At 35.4% G+C, this 15,332-nt stretch overlaps 6 protein-coding genes across 8 annotated transcripts in view; 3 read left to right on the top strand and 3 right to left on the bottom strand.

Annotated features, from left to right (window-relative positions):
- Window positions 1-888: 888 nt before the first annotated feature.
- LOC112325612 (germin-like protein subfamily 1 member 13) overlaps window positions 889-15,332 on the bottom strand; it is an 80,603-nt gene continuing 66,159 nt past the window's right edge. The window contains exon 3 of the transcript XR_008058146.1: window positions 889-943. The gene's annotated coding sequence lies outside the window, so the exon portion shown is untranslated. The remainder of the gene's footprint in view (window positions 944-15,332) is intronic.
- LOC7469832 (germin-like protein subfamily 1 member 7) overlaps window positions 889-15,332 on the bottom strand; it is an 80,595-nt gene continuing 66,151 nt past the window's right edge. Inside the window, exons 1-3 of one of the 3 annotated variants that reach the window (XM_052449308.1) lie at window positions 14,832-14,898; window positions 1,811-1,961; window positions 889-1,671 (exon numbers count right to left, since the gene is read on the bottom strand). In XM_052449308.1, the coding sequence (XP_052305268.1) occupies window positions 1,118-1,671; window positions 1,811-1,934 (678 nt within the window). In that variant the 5' untranslated portion in view covers window positions 1,935-1,961; window positions 14,832-14,898 and the 3' untranslated portion in view covers window positions 889-1,117. Of the gene's footprint in view, window positions 1,672-1,810; window positions 2,018-14,831; window positions 14,899-15,332 lie in introns of those variants that run through there. The other 2 variants (XM_052449309.1, XM_052449310.1) reach the window with 2 other exon arrangements.
- The window catches only part of LOC7469831 (germin-like protein subfamily 1 member 13), a 64,749-nt gene continuing 60,770 nt past the window's right edge, over window positions 11,354-15,332 (top strand). Inside the window, exon 1 of the mRNA XM_052449304.1 lies at window positions 11,354-11,415. The gene's annotated coding sequence lies outside the window, so the exon portion shown is untranslated. The remainder of the gene's footprint in view (window positions 11,416-15,332) is intronic.
- Window positions 11,359-12,317, top strand: LOC112325192 (germin-like protein subfamily 1 member 13). Its single transcript, XM_024591022.2, has 2 exons — window positions 11,359-11,563; window positions 11,703-12,317. Exons 1-2 carry the CDS (start codon window positions 11,440-11,442, stop codon window positions 12,254-12,256), a joined length of 678 nt encoding a protein of 225 aa, XP_024446790.2. The 5' UTR covers window positions 11,359-11,439; the 3' UTR covers window positions 12,257-12,317.
- LOC7453557 (germin-like protein subfamily 1 member 13) overlaps window positions 11,360-15,332 on the top strand; it is a 90,521-nt gene continuing 86,548 nt past the window's right edge. Inside the window, exon 1 of the mRNA XM_052449306.1 lies at window positions 11,360-11,415. The gene's annotated coding sequence lies outside the window, so the exon portion shown is untranslated. The remainder of the gene's footprint in view (window positions 11,416-15,332) is intronic.
- On the bottom strand, window positions 13,891-14,823 carry LOC18108197 (germin-like protein subfamily 1 member 13). Its single transcript, XM_024591020.2, has 2 exons — window positions 14,691-14,823; window positions 13,891-14,551 (listed from the first exon to the last, which is right to left on the bottom strand). Exons 1-2 carry the CDS (start codon window positions 14,812-14,814, stop codon window positions 13,998-14,000), a joined length of 678 nt encoding a protein of 225 aa, XP_024446788.1. The 5' UTR covers window positions 14,815-14,823; the 3' UTR covers window positions 13,891-13,997.

Here is a 15,332-nt window from a genome sequence, read left to right as displayed (position 1 = left end):
AATCTTAAAATCGATTTAGTTCACATATAAAAACTTAAAGACGAAGAGATTAGAAGTTCAAATCTAGCCAACTTCATTCTCTTTAGTAAAATCAAGCACAAAATATTAGTTGGCAGCGCAATTTCTAACCTTAAAGAGCTTTTACTGTATTAGAGTGTAATCCATGAGTATCATAAAACCATTCTTCTTTGTCAATGACATATATTCTTGAAAGAAATTGTGCTCTTACTCTTACATCATTCTATTCCCCTGGGGCAGAAATGTGCTTCCCGGTTAGAAATAAGACTGAAGAAAAGAAATTAGACTGTCTGAATCTCCCTTCTCACGATTACATGGTTACGTGATGTTTGTTTTTGCGATAAAACTATATTTTGTAATTTTTGAATTTTGTTTCATTTGAAATTAATTGTTTTTAATGTTTTTGATTCGTTTTAATATATTGATATAAATTTTTTTATTTAAAATAAAAAAAAAATTATTTCTATATATTTTTAAAATAAAAAACATTTTAAAAAACAACCAATATAACACTTTCACTACCTCAGTAGTTTTGATAGTGCTTGTTATTTTTGAAGCTATTCCTCTTCCAAAGCTAAGCAACAAGGATACTCCACTTCTGTCCAAAACCAATTGTTGCATTTAATTGCAGGGATTGGACATCAAAGACACAAAATTTTATGAATTGTGGTTATGACAAAGGATGCGAGGATGTTTCCTGATATTCAAGAATTTATAGTCAAAAAGCTATAGAAGCCCTGTTGAAATTTGGTCCCTTTATAGACCCAAGAAGTAATTGTGTGTATGTTTAGACTTGAAACATAGAGAGGGCTAATTAACGAACTTAAACATTATATATGTCATCCAAGATAAGACAGGAACACATTGAGGTTTATAGGAAACCATTTTATTGTACTTAATTTAGTATTATAACATAACAAAGAAGGTTGCCAGACATTGTAAAATCAGGCTACTAGTCCATGTTACACGTCTTAATCACTCACTGTTTCCTCCAGACATTGTAAAATCAGGCTACTAGTCCATGTTACACGTCTTAATCACTCACTGTTTCCTCCAGACATTGTAAAATCAGGCTACCAGTCCATGTTACACGTCTTAATCACTCACTGTTTCCTCCAAACAGTTTCTGAAGATAGTTCACTATCTTGATGTCCAAATGGAAGGCCTTGGCAAGAACAGCAGGATTGATGAGAGGATCGGACCCGAACACTGCATTTGCTATTGTAATAGTACCAGGATTTTGGCTGCTTAAACCTGCAAAGACAACTGCAGGGGTTTTGGCAATATTGAGTTGGAAGTGAATGAGGCCAAACGGAAACACAAAAACATCTCCAGGGTATAAGACTTTGCTGATGAAACGATTTTCTGGGTTTGATGTGACAAATCCAACATAGAGTGTGCCTTCGACGACTACTAGAATCTCTGTGGCACGAGGGTGAGTATGGGGTGGGTTTAAGCCACCATTTGGTGCATAGTCAATGCGAGCCAAAGATATGCCGAGCGTGTTAAGCCCTGGTATTTGATCTACATTTAAGAGAGTAACATTTGATCCAACTCGGTTCCCTGTGTCTCTGGGAATGTTGAGTCCTGAAAAGGAGAAATCATTTGCTGTCGCCATCTTCGGGTCCTTACAGAATTTCCCATTTACAAACACTGCACAAAACAAATGCTGGTCAATTCATGCATGCATGAGCAAACAAGGGAACGATTTTCATGTATAGCTAATAACAAGCCGTAAGAGGCTGCAGCTTCTTATGAAATGTAAATGATAGATGTAAGAAGAATGCATTACCAGCAGCCTTGGGATCATTGATGGCTACACAGAAGTCCTGAAGGGGACTGGGGTCAGAGGCAGAGGCAATTGAGGATGCCAGAGTCAAGAGAACAAAAGCTAGTAGGAAATGAACACTTCTCATTGTAGTGAAGCTCTATAACTTAACACTCTTTTAGCTGTTATTGCTTGAGTTGAGGGGGTGAGAATTCTTGCATTTGAAAGGAGTCTATTTATAGACTGGAGTCAGTGAACCGATCTTGCATTAAAAAGTCTTCCAGATATTGTTATCTATTTTTTATTTCTGCGATAAGAATCTTCCTTCAACCACTACATGCATTTGTCGTCCTTCGAATATTCTATCTTCTTATGCTTGCATCATTAGACTCTTGGGTACGCAAGATGTCTTGTTACAAAATTAGATGTACTTTTTTCCTATTTTCTATGACCAATTATACCTGGGAAAAAGCCATAAAAACAACACAGAAAATGCCAAACTACTTTTTGATCCCTTAATTATAAAATTGTATAATCGAATCCTTAGTTGATCAAATTGGAAAAGCAATTATGTATTGTCCAACAAATAAAGTTGCATTAGCCAACATTAACGAGTATAATATCCTTTGTATATCATCTGGTTTTGATCATATAACGCACAATATTCCTACAGGTAGTGGTAAACCTAACGCAATTGATAGTTTAAAAAATTTAAATTGAAAGACAACCACTACTACAATCTTTATATTTACTAACGGAATTTTCCGTCAGTATTTGTACTATTATTCAGTTGGTAATTAATTTACCAATAAAATCACCGATAAAAATGCTTTGTCAATGAATCTTTCGTCAGTAATTTTTTGTCCGTCAGTAAGTCCGTTTGTAATAAAAAAATATTATTACCGATGGATTTAATGATGGAAAAAACACGCAAAAAAAAAAGAAAAAATTATCCGCTTTATTCCATCAGTATTTTCCTCAGAAAAATACCGTATGTAATTTCATAGGTAATTATTTAAAAAAAAATTTTAAAAAAATTTTATTTTACAAAACTATAAAATAATTAAATTAATATAAATCAACACTCCATAATACTCAAAACGCTGGGAAAAAAGAAGAAGAAAATCAACTCAAACAAATTTGCGACAAATAAATAACACGAAAAAATAAATTCAACTAAAAAAATTCAAATGAAAAAAATGAAGTTGTGATTGCTAAAAATTTAAAAATCCTTTAAATAAATCAACTAAAAATTGATCTCATATGAAAAAAAAATCTCACAACAACATTTATACAATTATTAAGAACAAAAACAATTAAAAATTAAATAAAAAACAAATATAGTGAAAAAATCATTAAAAAAGAAGAAAAAAGAAAAATCTTACCTTAATGTAGTTGCAAGTGAAGCTAAGAAGAGAAAAAAATTTCGTAAAGCATGTTAATTAAAAAAAAACTAAGAGGATAAAAGAAGAAAGAAGAAGAACACATACCCGAGCATTGAGGAAAAGAGAAGGAGATGAGGAGAGAAAAGAAGAGAAAGAAATAGATATTGATGTTTTTTAAATATAGTGAAGAAGAAGTAGAAGAAGAAGAATAATAAGAAATGAGTTTGTCTCTTGTGAAATAAAGGGATTCAGGCTTTTTATTGGGGCGCGTTAGCGACAGATTTACCGACGGATAATTGAATATTAATATTTTTTTAATTATTAAATTTTCAATTTCATAAAAAGTTTTCAGAAACCGCCAACAATTACTGATGATTTTTCAATCCGTCGGTGATTTCGTCTGTAATATTTAAATGAAAATTTTAAATTAATTGAATTTTTTCAGAAAACCGCCAAATAACACCGACGACTTTTTAATCCGTCGGTGATTTTGTCCGTAAAGAACAACAATTAACAGTGCAATTGGAAAGTGAACAATTCTGGAGCTCTCTGGAAAATACCAACAGAAAATTCCGTCGATGATTCCCTTTATAATTGACATGATGAACAGTGTTCACAGTTTACCAACGAATTTACCGACGGATTTACCAACAAAAAATGACACGTCATCATTTTTTTTGTTTTGTTTTAATTTTTTTTCCCACTGTAATTCCCTCGGTATTTCCGTTTATATTTATCAATTTTCTGGTAGTGTATATGGTTAACAGAGATTTTATAGTACGGGACTGATTACGCGAAAGGGAAGATACTATTATCCCTTAAGCATCCTATCTATGACAGGCTGTATTATTGGTTGTCTTAAATTGCTAAGAGTTTGTTGTATCATGTTTTTCATGGTCTGCCTAAGATATTCCTGACTCTAGTATCAATGAATATTCGACTACAAATATTTCCAACTTTGATGTTGGTAAATATTAGATAAACCAAAAGGTATATTATTTCTAACTATGGTGTAACTGGATAAATCTACGAAATTTGGATTAAAAGAAAAGGGAAACTTTTTTTATTTTTTCTTTATTTTTTTTTTTTTGGGCTGGGTCCAACTCAACCCGTATGGGCGGGGCTGGACCCAGCTGGACCAGCTCTGTCACCGGTTCAAACCAGTGACCCGGTTGGCTGGACGGCAGCATGCGTGCGTGAATTATTCAAGCATGCATGTTGCACTTCGCACAGTGCAATGCAAGCACAAAGAAGGCAGGAGAATGGAGGGAAGAAGCTTACTCGTTTCAGGGGCAGGGGCGGGGTGTTGCTCGAAGACGAAGGTAATATCAGGTGGCAAGTAATTATAATTCAAAGGTGCACAGTGTTAGTGAATTAAAATGCAAAATGGAGGGAAGTTGAAGAACTTACCTGATGCTGGCCATGGAGACGCTGGTGAAGGAAGACTGGCCGGCTGCTTTCTCCTCCTCTTTTGTTTCTTCTTGTTCTCCACTAGTATTCCCTCCTCTCAGTTCGTCCTGTGCTTCCTCTGTCCTCCTTCGCGTTCGTCTGTTCAGGGAGGGGGGGTGCAACCGGAGGCGAGGACGTCGATGGCGATGGAGACCTGATGCTGCTGGCTGAACAGACAATCTCCCCAATTTCTTCTTATCTTCACTTGTTCTGGTCGTTCTGTTTTCTTAGTCTCCGGTGTTGGCTTCGTTACCCTGGTCTCCTGCTTCGTGTCCCTGTGTTTGTGTCCGTTTGTTGGTCCAGGGTTCTTCCCTTTTCGTATTCTTCCTCCTCTGCTGGGTCTCTCCTCCTTGCTGGTCTCGTTATTGTTGATGCCGAGGGGGGGTGTCTCCGCATGTGGCTGAGGAGAGACAGCTGCTATTACCTGCCCACGGTGCAGTACAGAGAGGATAGTTTGCTGGAGATGCGGCCGGTGAGGATGGGCAACTGATGCAAGGGATGCAAGGGAGGAGACGCGCTGTTGCCTCTGTACTGCTTCTGGAGCTGGAGGAGGTGCACAGTGCTGGTATGGTTGAGGGATGGTATTATCTTGCCTTGATGAGGACAAGCTTAACCGAAGGCAGTAAGAATGTCAGGAGGTAGTCCCTGCGGCAACGGGCTGCTTTTTGGAAGTTTTTTCGTTTAGGTTCTTGCTTCCTCTCGTGACTTTGGGGAAGAAGATTACAGGGAATGGGTTGCTGGCTGTGAGGAAGGAGCTTTTTGCTCTCGGAAGGAAGGGGGGGGGGGGGGGGGGGGGGGGGGGGGGCGGCTGGGTTTTAATTTTTTCTCTCCTCTCTCCCCTCTAGTGTGCACTACCTTCGGCCATAACAAGCCATTGAGGCGTGGAGGAAACCACCACCAACAGTCCAACAATGCCAGGACTGTTGGTGTCCCAATCCAACCAAAACACGGAGTCTCAAATTCTATCTCCACATGAAGATCAGCGCCCGGGGAAGATAAGGATTATCCTTGCGCGAGAAAAGCCTATAAAAGACAGAGAAGACCAGGAGAGAAGAGGAGAGGAGGGGGGAGAAAAGAAAACAGAGAGGCTAAAAAAAACAGAGGGAACCGGGGCTTTTTCCCAGAGAGAAGAGCGAACAGAAAAAAAACAGGGAACAAAGAGAGGGGCAATAACATAGAGAACAGGGGACGAAGAAGGACCAGAAGAGGGAAGGGAGAAAACCGAGAGACAGACGACGAACAGACAACCAAAGAAAATAAAAACAAGGAAAAAAGCGGAGGAGAAGGAGTACGTTGGACCAGCAACCTCAAGCTCTCCAACACCATCATCTTCACCTTCAAGCTACAGCTCCAGGTACGCCCTTCTTCCTCCTGCCCAGTTTCTGCATTTTCTAAATTGCTAAACGGTGGCAAGGTAATTGTGCAGTGCACGCGCGATAATTAGTACGTGCGTGCCTGCTGCCTGGCCCGATTACTGGTATGAACTAGTAACCAGGCCGGGCCAGTTAGGTCTAACCCAACCAATACAGCTGGGTTAGATCTACCCTCCAAGGAAAAAAAAAAAAAAAGAGGAAGAGTGGGCTGGATTTGGGCCTCAGGCCCATCTGGCCCAAACTTCTTTTAATAAGGTTGTGTTTGGTAAAATACACTTTTATGCATTGTTTATGTATTTTATCTTCTTCTATTTTGATATTTGATCAAATAAGCCTCGTTTCGATATCAAAAAATTCTAAAAATATTTGGGATCTTCGTTGATTTATCTGTGAGCTCCTCGTATTTTGTTGTGTAATGCTTTTTTTATTCTTGTCTAAAAAGAGCAAATAATAAAAAAGGTAAACAAAAGAAAAAAGGCATTGAAAAAATGTTTCTTCTTCATTAAAAATTTAAAATTTTGAGAACTTATTCACTGACATCAGAGTCAGTAATATCACATTTTTTTTAGTTTGTGCAATATTTACCAACGCTAGAATTGAGAATATTTATAGGTACTATTCACTGACGCTAAAGTCAGGAACATGATTGGAAGAACAAATAAAGAAAGGAGAACAAATTCTTAGTAATTTTAGACAAAACTAGTAATTTATAGGTACTATTCACTGACATCAGAGTCAGTAATATCACATTTTTTAATTATTCATCGTAATGTCCAGGTGTGACAAATATAACCTATACCAAAAACATATATTATAAGGTTTTGAGTCCATCTGTGTATATAAAGTATAACCAACGCATTCCACTAATTCTTTACCGGTGTGTGTGTGTAAATTCCCACCCATACATGCACCTTAAAACAATCATGTCTAGAAGATAAAAGAAGCTGTAGAACTATTAATTAACTCATTTAAGAGGTCCAACTCAAAATTAACTATAAGGACCATGATACAATATATAACACAATAATTTGATCTTTTTTTTATATATATAAGCAACAGAGTTTATGCCAAGAAATGGCAAAGGACCCTAGCAAGGCAATAAAAAGCTTTAGAGATCACCCTCATGCGAGGTAAGTCACTAAAGCAACAGTTCCTGATCAATCTTCATATGTTCACTTAATATCACAGCCATCAAAATTACATCTATGGAAGGAGCAGAGTAAAAGAAGCACAATATCAAATCCAAGCAAGAAACTCACTTACTCTATTAACCCCTTTGGCCAGATTGTCAACCATATGATTTGCTTCCCTTAAAACATGACAATAAGATACAGAACCCAAAAGATCAGCATAACGAAAGGCACAAATGAATAAGTCATGATATTTCCAGGGCATAAAATGGTGCTTGTTCATCCAGTTAACAACATAGGCGAAATCAGACTCAATAATGAAATTCCTTCCCAAAAATGTCTTCTTTTAAGAGGATAATTCTAGGGCTTTGTTTACAGCAAGTATTTCAGCCTCGTTTGACTTCTTTTCCTATAAAGACTGGAAAAAAAATCCCATCACTATGCCATTATGATCTCGTAATACACCTCCAATTCCAGCAGGTCCAAGTTTACCCTTAGAAGATCCATCAACATTCCATTTTAGAGTATACAAATCAGGAGGATTCCATAAGGTGAGAACCCTTAAACATTTGATATTAGCCCAACAAACTAAACCTTCAGCAGAGATTAATAGATCGAGTGCACAATAAGGAAAATATGAGAAAATAGCTTTGATCCATGCACACAGTCTAGTCAATATTAAGAGAAAAGCAGTATCATAATCAGGCAGCCTCTTATTGAAGGCTAATTCATTACGCATCAGCTAAATAGACCATGAAATTGCAAAGAAAAGCATGAACCATACCTTTCTTTGAAATCTCCCATGAACAAGATGTTCCCGTTGTTGAAACATATCAGACAAATTTCCTGGGCAGGACCAAGATATACTCCACCAATCAATAAACCTAGCCCAAATATGCAAAGTATTAGGACAATGAATGAGAACATGGTCTACAGATTCTTCTAAGACCAAGCAAAAAGGACAGCTAGCATCAAGAATTCCCCTGCAAATTAACCAAAACCCCTCTAGTATTGATCTTACCAAGAATTTTCATCCAACAAAACATATCTATCTTAAGAGGAACTAGTCCCTTCTATATCCTACTAAAGGAATTACATACATTAGACTGTGTTGAAATAGATAACATACCTCGCATAGATTTGACAGAATACTCCCGATTAGATTTAGGTTTTCAAATCAGCTTATCAGCAACTTCACAATGTAGAACCACAGAGGACAGCGCTTGTTGAAAAGATCCTTAAAACACCCCACCTCTCTACCTCTAATAGCCCTCTTCCATCTGAAATTCCATACCCATATTTACCACAAATGACTTTTGATCCACAGAGAGACTGTAGAGCTAGAAAATTATACTGCCAAACAAGAGTCTCCAAGCTAAACATCATGCCAAAAACTAGTATCTCTACCATTCCCGATCAAAATACAAACCTCTCTTTGGACAATATTCTGGAGTTTTTCATCATTGAAACAAACATTAATAATATTAGACCATGAACTTCTAGAAAGGTTAATAAGAGGGGATGGAAAACTAAGAGAAGCTTCCAAATTATGTATATTGCAAATAACATTCTCCATGAACCTGAATCTAATGATCCAAATCTCCACAACCATTTGAAGAGTAGGGCTTTATTTTTATCTAGGATAGATCATGTCACGACCTGAATCCTGGGTTCATGATCAGCAATGCAGGAGCGGTGTCAAAAGGACACCCCACCTACACTAAGCCTCGAAACGGACATAACAAAAGAACAAGTTATTTAAAAATACGCAGCATTTCATAATCTTCTAAAATATTATATTATTCAAACTAATAAAACCAAATGATTGTTCAAAACTTCTCATCAGTAATTAAAACAAAAACAATAATCCATAATACTCATTACATTGTCAAAATCCAAACTTAATTAAAACATGGTAATAGTGGAGCGTCTAAGACATCAAATCAAAACTAAAAGGAAAGCCTCGTGAAACAAGCAAGGCATACCAGCCAAAACTAAAGAAGCAAAAACACTCAACAAAGTCCACCTGTTAACAGAAACTAAGAACCTGAAATGATATTAAAAATAAAGGGTGAGTTCAACCAATTCAGTGAGGGAATAATAGTTAATATACATTTTAGATATTAATAGTTTGTAAGTCGATTTATTTTGATATACATATACATACTAAGCATATTATCATAAAATAGTGGAATACATGTCAGAGATCAGATAACACTCAAAGGTATCCAGATGACACCCAAAGGTGATCAGATGACACCCAAAGGTAACCACTGTGGGAGGATCAGTCGCTATAAGCTGGTGCCTCTCTCACCAGCTAGGTATACAGAATATTATGTGCACATAGGTTAATTACTCTTTGTTAGCATAGAGTTACTAACAAGTCATATATCAAGGCATAATAGATATTCGTAAAATTATCAAAGCAATGTATATCATTTTGAATAGAATTTAGTTCAACAGAATGGGAGTGTAAATTCAAAAATAGATAAGCACTCGAAAAATAAAATAACTTATATAAATATTCAAAAAATTAGCTAGTCGTACTCATCATATAATAACATACATATTTATTTATATTACATGCATATCAAAGATTATCTCAATCACCCGAAAAATATAGAACTAAAAGGAATATCAAATTAAAGACCCGAAAATCCTATTAAGGATCGTTAGGAGAACCTACAACAAATATACGAAATATACTAAAAAACAACAAAAAAAAACACAAATAAAAGATTATAATGCATAAGAGAAAACTAGGTTTAGTCTCTTAAGTTTAGGGACTAAAAGGAAAATTTTCCAAAACAAGGACCAAAAAGAGTGTCATCGGCATACTGAAAATGAGAGATATTAGTTATGTCTTGCATAAAAAATTGATGCCTTTAAAGAGTCTCAGGTCACAATAAATCTGATCATTAGAATGTTTTTTTTTAGCTTATTTTGTCTTTTACTTTTACTTTTAATCCTAGGCATTGATATCAAAATATATGGTGTTCAATTCCTCTAGTTTCATTAATCCTATTTATTGATAATTTCTTTTTCTAATATATATATTATTAGTTCTCACTACCTAGATACAGTATAATTAGTGTATACAATAGCACTTATTATTTTGTTTGAAGATTTTTCATTTTTTATCAAATATCTTTTGTGATTCATCTAGGCTAATAAATTTACTTATTAATTCATTACTTATTTTTAATTTTTAGTAGTATTATATTTCTTTCAGAATTTTAAAAATTAATGATAACTATATTTATAAATTTATAAAGGTTCGGAGTATCCAAGTTCCCTTCAACTATAATTATTTATTTTCATTTAATCTCTCTTAAATGTCTAAAATCATATGTAAGCTCTAGATGTTGATACTCTTATGCTTCTAAAATTTTCATTTATAAAGTTATGTTCACTACCAGAAAATTGATAAATACAAACGGAAATATCGAGGAAATATTTTTGTCGGTAAATTTCCGATGGATTTTACCTTCGAAAATATTCTCTCATTCTCTCGGTATATACTAAGGGAATTACAGTGGTAAAAAAAATTAAAACAAAACAATGACGTGTCATTTATACCAACGAAATTACCAACGGAATAAAGTCCACCGGTAAAATCCGTCAGTAAAATTGTTGGTAAACTGTGAAGACTGTTCATCATGTCAATTATAAAAGGAATCACCAACGGAAAATTCCGTCGGTAGTTTTCAGAGAGCTCTAGACCTGTTCACTTCTCAATTGCACTGTTAATTATTGTTCTTTACATACAAAATCACTAACGGATTGAAAAGTCATCGGTGTTATTTGACGGTTTTCTGAAAAATTTCAATTAAATTAAAAAGGTTATTATACTCATTAATGTTGGCTAATGCAACTTTATTTGTTGGACAACATACTTGCTTTTCCAATTTGATCAACTAAGGATTCGATTATACAATTTTATAATTAAGGGATCAAAAAGTAATTTGGCATTTTCTGTGTTGTTTTTATGGCTTTTTCCCAGGTATAATTGGTCATAGAAAATAGGAAAAAAGTACATCTAATTTTGTAACAAGACATCTTGCGTACCCAAGAGTCTAATGATGCAAGCATAAGAAGATAGAATATTCGAAGGATGACAAATGCATGTAGTGGTTGAAGGAAGATTCTTATCGCAGAAATAAAAAATAGATAACAATATCCGGGAGACTTTTTAATGCAAGATCGGTTCACTGACTCCAGTCTATAAATAGACTCCTTTCAAATGCAAGAATTCTCACCCCCTCAACTCAAGCAATAACAGCTAAAAGAGTGTTAAGTTATAGAGCTTCACTACAATGAGAAGTGTTCATTTCCTACTAGCTTTTGTTCTCTTGACTCTGGCATCCTCAATTGCCTCTGCCTCTGACCCCAGTCCCCTTCAGGACTTCTGTGTAGCCATCAATGATCCCAAGGCTGCTGGTAATGCGTTCTTCTTACATCTATCATTTACATTTCATAAGAAGCTGCAGCCTCTTACGGCTTGTTATTAGCTATACATGAAAATCGTTCCCTTGTTTGCTTATGCATGCATGAATTGACCAGCATTTGTTTTGTGCAGTGTTTGTAAATGGGAAATTCTGTAAGGACCCGAAGATGGCGACAGCAAATGATTTCTCCTTTTCAGGACTGAACATTCCCAGAAACACAGGGAACCGAGTTGGATCAAATGTTACTCTCTTAAATGTAGATCAAATACCAGGGCTTAACACGCTCGGCATATCTTTGGCTCGCATTGACTATGCACCAAATGGTGGCTTAAACCCACCCCATACTCACCCTCGTGCCACAGAGATTCTAGTAGTCGTCGAAGGCACACTCTATGTTGGATTTGTCACATCAAACCCAGAAAATCGTTTCATCAGCAAAGTCTTATACCCTGGAGATGTTTTTGTGTTTCCGTTTGGCCTCATTCACTTCCAACTCAATATTGCCAAAACCCCTGCAGTTGTCTTTGCTGGTTTAAGCAGCCAAAATCCTGGTACTATTACAATAGCAAATGCAGTGTTCGGGTCCGATCCTCTCATCAATCCTGATGTTCTTGCCAAGGCCTTCCATTTGGACATCAAGATAGTGAACTATCTTCAGAAACTGTTTGGAGGAAACAGTGAGTGATTAAGACGTGTAACATGGACTGTAGTAGCCTGATTTTACAATGTCTGGCAACCTTCTTTGTTATGTTATAATACTAAATTAAGTACAATAAGTATTTTCCTTTATTTTTATTGGTTAAAATCTAACCAATAAAGACCTAACCATAATTGGTTGTTGTATCATGCTCTGCAAAGAAATAGTATAGAAAAAGTTGTGTTTATATAAAAAAAAAATTGTGTGCATGAGAAGTTTGTGTGAGCGGGATCTGAAAAAAAGCATAAAAAAGCAAGTTGGACAAGATTGGATAGATCGGGTCAACACCGGGTCTAGGGTGGTTTTTCGAGTAAAAATTCTAGCCAAAAGCTAGCCTAAACTGCTGAAAAAACAAAAGGAAAAACAACTTCTTCTTCTTTTATCATCATTATTCTCTAAATCTCTTAAACATGTATGTTTTGAAGATTTTAACCAATAAAAATAAAGGAAAATACTTATTGCATGAATATTATCTTTTATTGGTCATGGTTGCATAAAAATGTTATCATGGTTAGGTCTTTTTTGTTAATTTTTCCCGTATGAAATTTCTTCATATAAATTTTTATCAATATTTTTTAAAGAGAGAAAAATTTTGTGTTGCTGGTGAAGTTAAACACTACAGTAACAAGAAATAAGTGTAAAAGTAATATGGTCTCTATATGTGTTTCAAGAACATATTTTAGTTGAAAATGTTTCATGAGTAGTTACAAAGATTGAAAAAAGATCCTAATTGTTTTTAGAGAAAGTGGTTATTAAGACTTGAAGAAGGATCTTTGATTTTTTTTGGAAATAAATGGTCATCGAGACCTGGAAAAAGGATCCTTAATTGGTTCTTTTGCAAACAAGTAGTCATGGAAACCAATAGAATTTTAATAGATGCATGGAGGCCTTACGGGGACATGGAGATTTTCATGGAAATATGGAGAAAAACTATTGTTTTTTATTTGAAAAATTCAAAAAGAGTTTGAGATCTAATTTCTAAGAATATAGAAAAGTTATTAGACTGAAATGTGCTTGACAGAAGAAAAGATATTAGACTGTCTGAATCTCCTTTCCCATGTTTACGTGGTGTTTGTTTTTGTAGTTAAAATCATATTTCATAATATTTTGAATCTTAGTTTGGTTGAAATTAATTGTTTTTAATATTTTTGAATTATTTTAATATATTAATATCAAAAATAATTTTTAAAAAATAAAAAAATATATTATTTTCATATATTTTCAAAATAAAAAGCAATTTCAAAAACAATTATTGCTATACTTTAAAACACCAACTCAGTAGTTTTGATAGTGCTTGTTATTTTTGAAGCTATTGCTCTTCCAGAGTTAAGCAACAAGGATACTCCGCTTCTGTCCAAAACCAATTGTTGCATTTAATTGCAGGGATTGGACATCAAAGACACAAGATTTTATGAATTGTGGTTATGACAAAGGATGCGAGGATGTTTCCTGATATTCGAGAATTTATAGTCAAAAAGCTGTAGAATCCCTGTTGAAATTTGGTCCCTTTATAGACCCAAGAAGTAATTGTGTGTATGTTTAGACTTGAAACATAGAGAGGGCTAATGAACGAACTTAAACATTATATATGTCATCCAAGATAAGACAGGAACACATTGAGATTTATAGGAAACCATTTTATTGTACTTAATTTAGTATTATAACATAACAAAGAAGGTTGCCAGACATTGTAAAATCAGGCTACTACAGTCCATGTTACACGTCTTAATCACTCACTGTTTCCTCCAAACAGTTTCTGAAGATAGTTCACTATCTTGATGTCCAAATGGAAGGCCTTGGCAAGAACATCAGGATTGATGAGAGGATCGGACCCGAACACTGCATTTGCTATTGTAATAGTACCAGGATTTTGGCTGCTTAAACCAGCAAAGACAACTGCAGGGGTTTTGGCAATATTGAGTTGGAAGTGAATGAGGCCAAACGGAAACACAAAAACATCTCCAGGGTATAAGACTTTGCTGATGAAACGATTTTCTGGGTTTGATGTGACAAATCCAACATAGAGTGTGCCTTCGACGACTACTAGAATCTCTGTGGCACGAGGGTGAGTATGGGGTGGGTTTAAGCCACCATTTGGTGCATAGTCAATGCGAGCCAAAGATATGCCAAGCGTGTTAAGCCCTGGTATTTGATCTACATTTAAGAGAGTAACATTTGATCCAACTCGGTTCCCTGTGTTTCTGGGAATGTTCAGTCCTGAAAAGGAGAAATCATTTGCTGTCGCCATCTTCGGGTCCTTACAGAATTTCCCATTTACAAACACTGCACAAAACAAATGCTGGTCAATTCATGCATGCATAAGCAAACAAGGGAACGATTTTCATGTATAGCTAATAACAAGCCGTAAGAGGCTGCAGCTTCTTATGAAATGTAAATGATAGATGTAAGAAGAACGCATTACCAGCAGCCTTGGGATCATTGATGGCTACACAGAAGTCCTGAAGGGGACTGGGGTCAGAGGCAGAGGCAATTGAGGATGCCAGAGTCAAGAGAACAAAAGCTAGTAGGAAATGAACACTTCTCATTGTAGTGAAGCTTTAACACTCTTTTAGCTGTTATTGCTTGAGTTGAGGGGGTGAGAATTCTTGCATTTGAAAGGAGTCTATTTATAGACTGGAGTCAGTGAACCGATCTTGCATTAAAAAGTCTTCCGGATATTGTTATCTATTTTTTATTTCTGCGATAAGAATCTTCCTTCAACCACTACATGCATTTGTCGTTGTTAGACAATTGACATTTTAACTCTAGTGTTTCAGTTTGTTTAATTCAATCAAGTATTGTCTGTTTTTCTTTTCTTTCATTTCTGTTTTGATTTTGTCAAAGTAAATCCCTTGTTTTTCTGATGTTGTTGCTGAGTTAGTGGCAGCACATTGTCCACTACAGTTAGTAGCTGTTAACTAGGGAAGTTTGTTAAGTTTTCTCATGTATTTAAAGACATGCAGTTAATAAAATACTTACTGAGACATTTTATCAAACACCTTGTGTGTAGTTCGTGTTCTTCAATACTCAGCATTGTTGTTCTTGATTGTGCATCCCTTCACCT

This window comes from Populus trichocarpa, chromosome 19 (genome assembly GCF_000002775.5).
Source record: "Populus trichocarpa isolate Nisqually-1 chromosome 19, P.trichocarpa_v4.1, whole genome shotgun sequence".
Classification (NCBI taxonomy): domain Eukaryota; kingdom Viridiplantae; phylum Streptophyta; class Magnoliopsida; order Malpighiales; family Salicaceae; genus Populus; species Populus trichocarpa.
This window is presented reverse-complemented; position numbering and strand designations above follow the sequence as displayed.

Coding starts and splice junctions, on each gene's coding strand:
- LOC112325192 (XM_024591022.2), top strand. CDS start 11,440: ATGAGAAGTGTTCATTTCCTACTAGCTTTTGTTCTCTTGACTCTGGCA. Junction 11,564..11,702: donor CAATGATCCCAAGGCTGCTG/GTAATGCGTTCT, acceptor TGTTTTGTGCAG/TGTTTGTAAATGGGAAATTC.
- LOC18108197 (XM_024591020.2), bottom strand. CDS start 14,814: ATGAGAAGTGTTCATTTCCTACTAGCTTTTGTTCTCTTGACTCTGGCA. Junction 14,552..14,690: donor CAATGATCCCAAGGCTGCTG/GTAATGCGTTCT, acceptor TGTTTTGTGCAG/TGTTTGTAAATGGGAAATTC.